The sequence below is a fragment of the Protobothrops mucrosquamatus genome, unplaced genomic scaffold, assembly GCF_001527695.2.
Source record: "Protobothrops mucrosquamatus isolate PMUCROS unplaced genomic scaffold, P.Mucros_1.0 scaffold4543, whole genome shotgun sequence".
Taxonomy (NCBI): domain Eukaryota; kingdom Metazoa; phylum Chordata; class Lepidosauria; order Squamata; family Viperidae; genus Protobothrops; species Protobothrops mucrosquamatus.
The window spans coordinates 71,855-78,946 of NW_015390448.1; the positions used below are offsets into that span (position 1 = coordinate 71,855).

The 7,092-nt window shown below is 41.5% G+C and overlaps 1 protein-coding gene across 1 annotated transcript; it reads left to right on the plus strand.

Moving 5' to 3' along the window:
- Window positions 1–2,805, plus strand: LOC107299106 (transmembrane protein 182-like; the record flags this gene model as incomplete). Its single annotated transcript, XM_015828474.1, has 2 exons — window positions 1–171; window positions 2,682–2,805. Coding segments are annotated over exons 1-2 (277 nt in total), but the record flags the coding sequence as incomplete, so codon positions are not given.
- Between the last annotated feature and the right edge of the window lie 4,287 nt (window positions 2,806–7,092).

Here is a 7,092-nt window from a genome sequence, read left to right on the forward strand (position 1 = left end):
CCCCTTCCTTTTTCCACCATGAAGATCAAAATAGCAGCCTTTTTAGCCGCAATTCTGGGCATCCTCAGCATCTTCCTTTTTCTAGTAGCCTTCGGGACAGACTACTGGCTGCTGGTGACGGAAAAGTGTGGAGGATTCGAAGCGAAGAACAGCAATATCTCCTCTGAAAAGGTAAAAGTACTGAAAACTGCGTGACTCCAGAATATCATTATTGGGAGTTTGCAAAGGAGCATGTTCTGAAGGATACTTCTGGGAACAAAAGGAAAACTCAGAAGTTGGGGATTTAATTCTCGGATGATTAGGGGACTGGAGGCTAAAACGTATAAGGAACGGTTGCAGGAATTGGGTATGTCTAGTTTAATGAAGAGAAGGACGAGGGGGGACATGATAGCAGTCTTCCAGTATCTCAGGGGCTGCCCCAAAGAAGAGGGAGTCAAGCTATTCTCCAAGGCGCCTGAAGGCAGGACAAGAAGCAACGGATGGAAACTCATCCAGGAGAGAAGCAACCTAGAACTAAGGAGAAACTTCCTGACAGTTAGAACAATTAACCAGTGGAACAATTTGCCTCCAGAAGTTGTGAATGCTTCAACACTGGAGGTTTTTAAGAAGAGACTGGACAGCCATCTGTCTGAAATGGTCTAGGATTTCCTGCTCGAACAAGGGGCTGGACTAGAAGACCTTCAAGGTCCCTTCCAACTCTGTTATTCTGTATCCTGTAAATAAACAGTATACTCTATATACCCTTGAGATAGAATGCTTTCTTAAGCAGCTGGATCACAGAGTGTGTAATCGGTCAATCTTACATATGAAATATTGTAGATTTAATTGATTGATCCCGCGAGGGTCGATGGATTAATTCGTCCATTGTTCTATTTAAAAATTAGGAACATTCCCGCAGAAAACAAATAGGTAGCCGTCTGCCCTTCCCTTCCCTACCCTTCCCTTCTTCTTTGACTTCTTAATTGTTTTCCCAGGAAAAGGGGGAAAGGAAGAACATTTTAGGTATAAAATATTTCTGCCTGATACGTTGGGAAGAGGGAACTATTTCATTAGCCTCCCAGGCTAATGAATCCAACCTTTCCCCCAAAAGACAATGAAGCTTGACAGAAAATGTATGTTTACAATTTTACAAGCTGAGATGCAAATTCAGAAGTGGTGACAATCATTTAAAGAGACATAAGAGAGGTGGAGACAATGCAACTGGCACCCAGCTGAGTTTGCTTCTGGGTGGATTCTGGTTCTTTGTTATAGTACTAAAGCAGGGCAGATGTGGATGGGGGAATAATAATAATAATAATAATAATAATAATAATAATAATAATAATAATAATAATAATAATAATAATAATAATAATAATAATAATAATAATAATAATAATAATAATAATAATAATAAAGTTGGAAGGGACCTTGGAGGTCATCAAGTCCAACCCCTGCTCAGGCAGGTAACCCTATACCATTTTGGACAAATGGCTGTCCAGTTTCTTCTTAAAAACTTCCAGTGTTGGAGCATTCACTGCTTCTGGAGGCAGGTAGTTCCACTGGTTAATTGTTCTCACTGTCAGGAAGTTTCTCCTTAGTTCTAGGTTGCTTCTCTCCTTGGTTAGTTTCCATCCGCTGCTTCTTGTCCTGCCTTCAGGCGCTTTGGAAAATAGCTTGACTCCCTCTTCTTTGGGGCAGCCCCTGAGATATTGGAAGACTGCTATCATGTCCCCCCTCGTCCTTCTCTTCATTAAACTAGACATACCCAATTCCATCAACCTTTCCTTATATGTCCATAGGCCACTCTTTATCTAATCTTAAAAACTGACTGTGAGTGAGCAGTTCAGATCTATTGTAAAGTTCATCTAGAAATGTGGACCTATTCACAAGAATCTAGTCAACTAATGGTCATTACTAAACTGGCACTAGATAAGAATCAACAGAATTCAAGAGAGGCTGGACTTAGACTGTGTGTGGGGATGTAATGACTCTAGGCTGATTACTCTCTTCACTCCATCCCCAGACTCTGCATGCTCTTCTTCTACATAAAACCTTGGAAAACACATTCTTTCTCTTTGAATGCAGATTTGTCTTAGACATAGGAATGCTTGGATGGGCTCTGATTTGAACTGAATGATGATTTTGATTCAGATCGTTGATCTGATCCCTAAATAGATAAGGAAAATCACGGATTTCTCTGTATAGAAGGTAATTGCAAGCTCATGCTTTGTAAATTTGCCATGGTGGTGCAGCAGTTAGAATGCAGTACTGCAGGCTACTTCTGCTGACTGCCAGCTGCCAGCAGTTCGATTCTAACCTGCTCAAGCTTGACTCAGCCTTCCATCCTTCTGAGGTGGGTAAAATGAGGACCCAGATTGTTGGGAGCAATAGAATGACTCTATAAACCACTTAGAGAAGGCTGTGGGGCACTGTGAAGTGGTATATAAGTCTAAGTGCTATTGCTACTGCTATTTCAATTCCCATTAGCCCAATCCTGGAGGACATCAAGCAGCTACCTCTCGCCATTCCTTATATAGCTGTGTTTTACCTCTGGCTGCAAATTCCATTTTGTCAGCCTTAGCCTGTGAATACGCCATTCTGAAATTGCAGGTAGCTTGGGCACCAAGTGGAAAGCTGAAGATGAAACCCAAAGAGTTTGCACCCTATTTCTAAACGGTTCTGGTTTGTTTTGAAAACAGGATGGAAAGCACGTCTGGAAAGAAGGTGATAAAGGGATCCTGACCTTCCATCATGAAGGTTTCTTTTGGCGATGCTGGTTCTTTGGCGAAGATTACAAAGAGACTATATGGAATTTCTGGTTTAGTGAGTATGAGAGGAGACAACATCTGAAGTATGGTCTATTCTGATCTCTTAAATGGAAGTCATCTGTTTGAGGTTCTTCCCCATTTATCTGTCCTGCTTTAGGGCTCCAACTGTATGCTTTTTCTTCCTCAAAAAGTCATCATGGATCTCTCTGCTCAGCCCACACTTCCCCAACTGGCACCCTGGGATTGGGTGAAGGTGGGGCAAGGATTGAAATGTCACTATACAGGTAGCCGTCGACTTACAGCAGTTCATTTAGTGACTGTCCAAAGTTACAACAGCACTGAAAAAAGTGACTTATGACTGTTGTTCACACTTACGACCATTGCAGCATCCCCATGTGATCAAAATTCAGCCATTTGGCAACTGGCTCATATTTACGACGGTTGCAGTGTCCTGGGGTCATGTGATCCTCTTTTGTGACCTTCTGCACAAGCAAAGTCAATGGGGAAGCCAGATTCACTTAACAACCAGGTTCCTAACTTATCAACTGCAATGATTCACTTAACAACTGTGGCAGGAAAGGTCGTAGAATGGGGCAAAACCTGTTTAAAAACTCTCTTGCTCAGCAACATAAATTTTGAGCTCAATTGTGATCATAAATCAAGGACTACCCCTAGTCCAACCCCCTTGGGAAAGGGAGGCAATAGCATTGCTAACGCCCTACATCTGTCAAACCCAAAATGCCACAAAACTTTTAATTCTCCCCCCCCTCCCTCTCCAATGAATCAATACGATTTCTTTGGATTAGTTATCAGTTGGTGCACATGTAGTTTAAAAGTTCACGCATGTCCCTCCTGGAATGGGACAACTTGCTGCAATTCACCGTGGCCAACTGACCATGGGACAGCTCTGTAAGGTTTTCCACTTAGCCTCACAATTGTCCCAGCATTACTCAGGAATTTAAAAAAGCCAAAGAAACTCCTGAGCCGAGGTTTCAACCAAGATTACAACTTTATTTTGATCAAAACAGAGAGGGGCCGCCTGATTCCTCTTCGTGGCTGGTAGAGGAATGAAGGCAACAACCAGGAAAGATGTCTTCCATCTTTTATACCTTTCCAGAACAAAAAGATCAGGTCTTGGTACCAGGCATAAGATGGTACAAAAAAACAATTCCAAGATGATGACTCATATACAGCAACCCAGGCTCCATCCGTAACTCTTTTTCCCCCTCCCCATACTGTGCTCTTCTCATATAAGCAATCACCTATACCTAAAGCATGAAGCCCTTACTTTTCCAATATATATATATATATATATATATATATATATATATATATATATATATATATATATATATATATATATATATATATATATATATATATATATATATATATATATAGCATCTGATCAAGCAATTAACTACAAAATAATGATTACAAAAGAACAAAACAACGATTGCATGATAACACTATAAGTATCAACATAAAATGGTTACTATATATAAAATAAATGCTAATGTCAAACTTAAACATACTAAAATCATAAGCACAATAAAATCCCTTCGGCTCCCTGCGGGACAATTCAACAATTCAATTTAATTATTTAAAATAATTTAAGAAAACATTTTAATTTTTGTCAGTCACCTTTGTTTTGTCTTTCCTTTTGGCATCCTTTTTGTAACGATTCTATTCCACGACTTCTTTGATATTAGTGAAATTTGTGTTCCATGGCAAGTTGTCCTTTTGTGAGTTGGTTGTGGCAAGTTGGCTGCAGCAAGTTGGCCACGGCGCATTGGCCACGGTGAGTTGGTTGTGGTGAGTTGTGAAACATACACCCTCCTGGAGCATCCCCATAACTAAATGTGCAAAGCACATCAATAGAGTCTAAGATGACTCCTTGCGTTGAACGTCCGGAAAGATCTGATCAAGCGCCGATAATTCTGGATTGCACATGAATGTAATAATGGAGGCTTCCTAAAGCCTAATTATTATAATGCATTGTTTAACAGGATATCACCTTAAGTCAAACGATCAAATTAAACCTCACTTGAGATGCATTCCCACGGTTTGAGATAACTAGGAGATCTTTTACGATTTTTGGTGTCTGTGTTAATGAGACCGATCATGGCAAATTCATTCGGCTGGATTTACTCCCCCCTCCCGCCCTTCTTTCTGCAGTTGCAATAATTAATGCGGTAGAAATTTCATTAGTCACTTTGCATGAACGAATGTCCATTTATTATGAAGGGCTCTCATTCGGTGGGAAACATTCTAAAGCAAAGTGGATAATCATTAATTAATTTGTTTAACATTCATCCTATTACTGTTCGTCACGATAAGCTTTGGGGCCATTAATACCGGTGGGACTTCTCAGGAATCACGAAGCTTCTGTTCTGGAAAGGTTGTCAGTAACTCTGAAATAGTAGCCATGGTGGTACGGCGGATATAACATAGCCCGGTTGACTTGGGGATAAAATGAGGGAAATTCAATCAGTACACTATTTTTATTATTATTATTTAAGTTAATGCAGATGGGGACTGCAGCCAAGAAATTAAAAGACGCTTGCTCCTGGGGAGGAAAACTATGGCAAATCTAGACAGCATACTAAAAAGCAGAGACATCACCCTGCCAACAAAAGTGCGTATAGTCAAGGCCATGGTTTTCCCAGTGGCAATGTATGGCTGTGAAAGTTGGACCATAAGAAAGGCTGAGTGACAAAGAATTGAGGCCTTTGAACTATGATGCTGGAGAAGACTCCTGCGAGTCCCCTGGACTGCAAGGCGATCAAACCAGTCAGTCCTAGAGGAGATCAACCCCGACTGCTCTTTAGAAGGCCAGATCCTGAAGTTGAAACTCAAGTCCTTTGGCCATCTAAAGAGAAGGAAGGACTCCCTGGAGAAGGGCCTAATGCTGGGAAAGATGGAGGGCAAGAGAAGAAGGGGACGACAGAGAAGGAGGTGGCTGGATGGAGTCACTGAAGCAGGAAGCGTGAACTTAAATGGACTCCAGAAGATGGTAGAGGACAGGAAGACCTGGAGGAACATTGTCCATGGGGTCGCGATGGGTCGGACACGACTTCGCAAGTAACAACAACAAATGACACAAAGTCTATTTCATCAAGTCGAGTGTAGAAACTGCAAGAAAATAAGGATAGTCCTCTATTGACGGCTGGAATCAGAATTTCCATGGCTAAGCAAAGTGGATGTTAAATGAATCACAACCCTTTTAGCCACAATTGTTAAGCGAATCACTGCACTTGTTAAGCAAATCACACTGTCATTCAGTCAATCTGACTTCCCCCGTTGACTTTGCTTATCAGAAGCAACTGGGAAGGTCACAGACAGTGATCACACAACCCTGGAACACCGCAACCATCGTAAATGCATGCTGGTTACCAAATGCCAGAATTTTCATCATGTAATCTTGGGGTTTGCTGCAATGGTTGTAAGTGCGAGGACCGGTTATAAGTCACTTTTTTCATTGGAACTTCAGCAATCATTAAACGAACGGCTGTATGTCAAGGACTTATTATTGTAGTGTAGTATAGATACAGTGTGAAATACTTCCGTTTAATATTTCTTTTACAGACCGCCCTTGACTTTCAACGACACCTGAGCCCAAACATTTCTGTTGCTAAGCGAGACAATTTGCCCCACTTTACGACCTTTCTCGCCACAGTTGTTAAGTGGATCCCCGCAGTTGCTAAATTAGTAACCCGGTCGTTAAGTGAATGTGGCTTCCCCGTTGAATTTGCTTGTCAGAAGGTCACAAAAGGGGATCACATGACCCCGGGACGCTGCAACCGTCATAAGTACACGCCAGTTTCCAAGCCTTTGAATTTTGATCACGTGACCCTGGGGATGTTGCAATGGTCGTAAGTGTGAAAAACGGTCCTGGGTCCCTTTTTTCAGTGCCGTTGTACCTTCGAATGGTCACTAAATGAACTGTTGTAAGTTAAGGACTCCCTGTGTCAAATGCTTTTCATTCTTTCCTCTGCCTTGGATTACCATTCTGGGGCCCATGTACACGGGCATTATTTTTTTTTTCTTTTGTGAATTTTCTGAACATGCCGATCATCCAGTTTTGTTTTTGTGTTGGTTTCATGCTAGCTACATAAGGAGCAGCAATTAGAGAGAGACAATGTGAGTATTTAACACGGCCGGTTGTGCCGAGAACTCAGCTTTCTGCCAAATCCTATCTTAAGATTCCCATTGAAAAGGGCTACGTTTTGCAATCTGCACCAAGTGTTTCATTAAGCAGGTCTGGGTTTTCTATGCTTTATTTTGCTTCTCTGGGGAAAAATGAAGGCGTAGGTGACGCTTAATGCTTCACACATGCAAG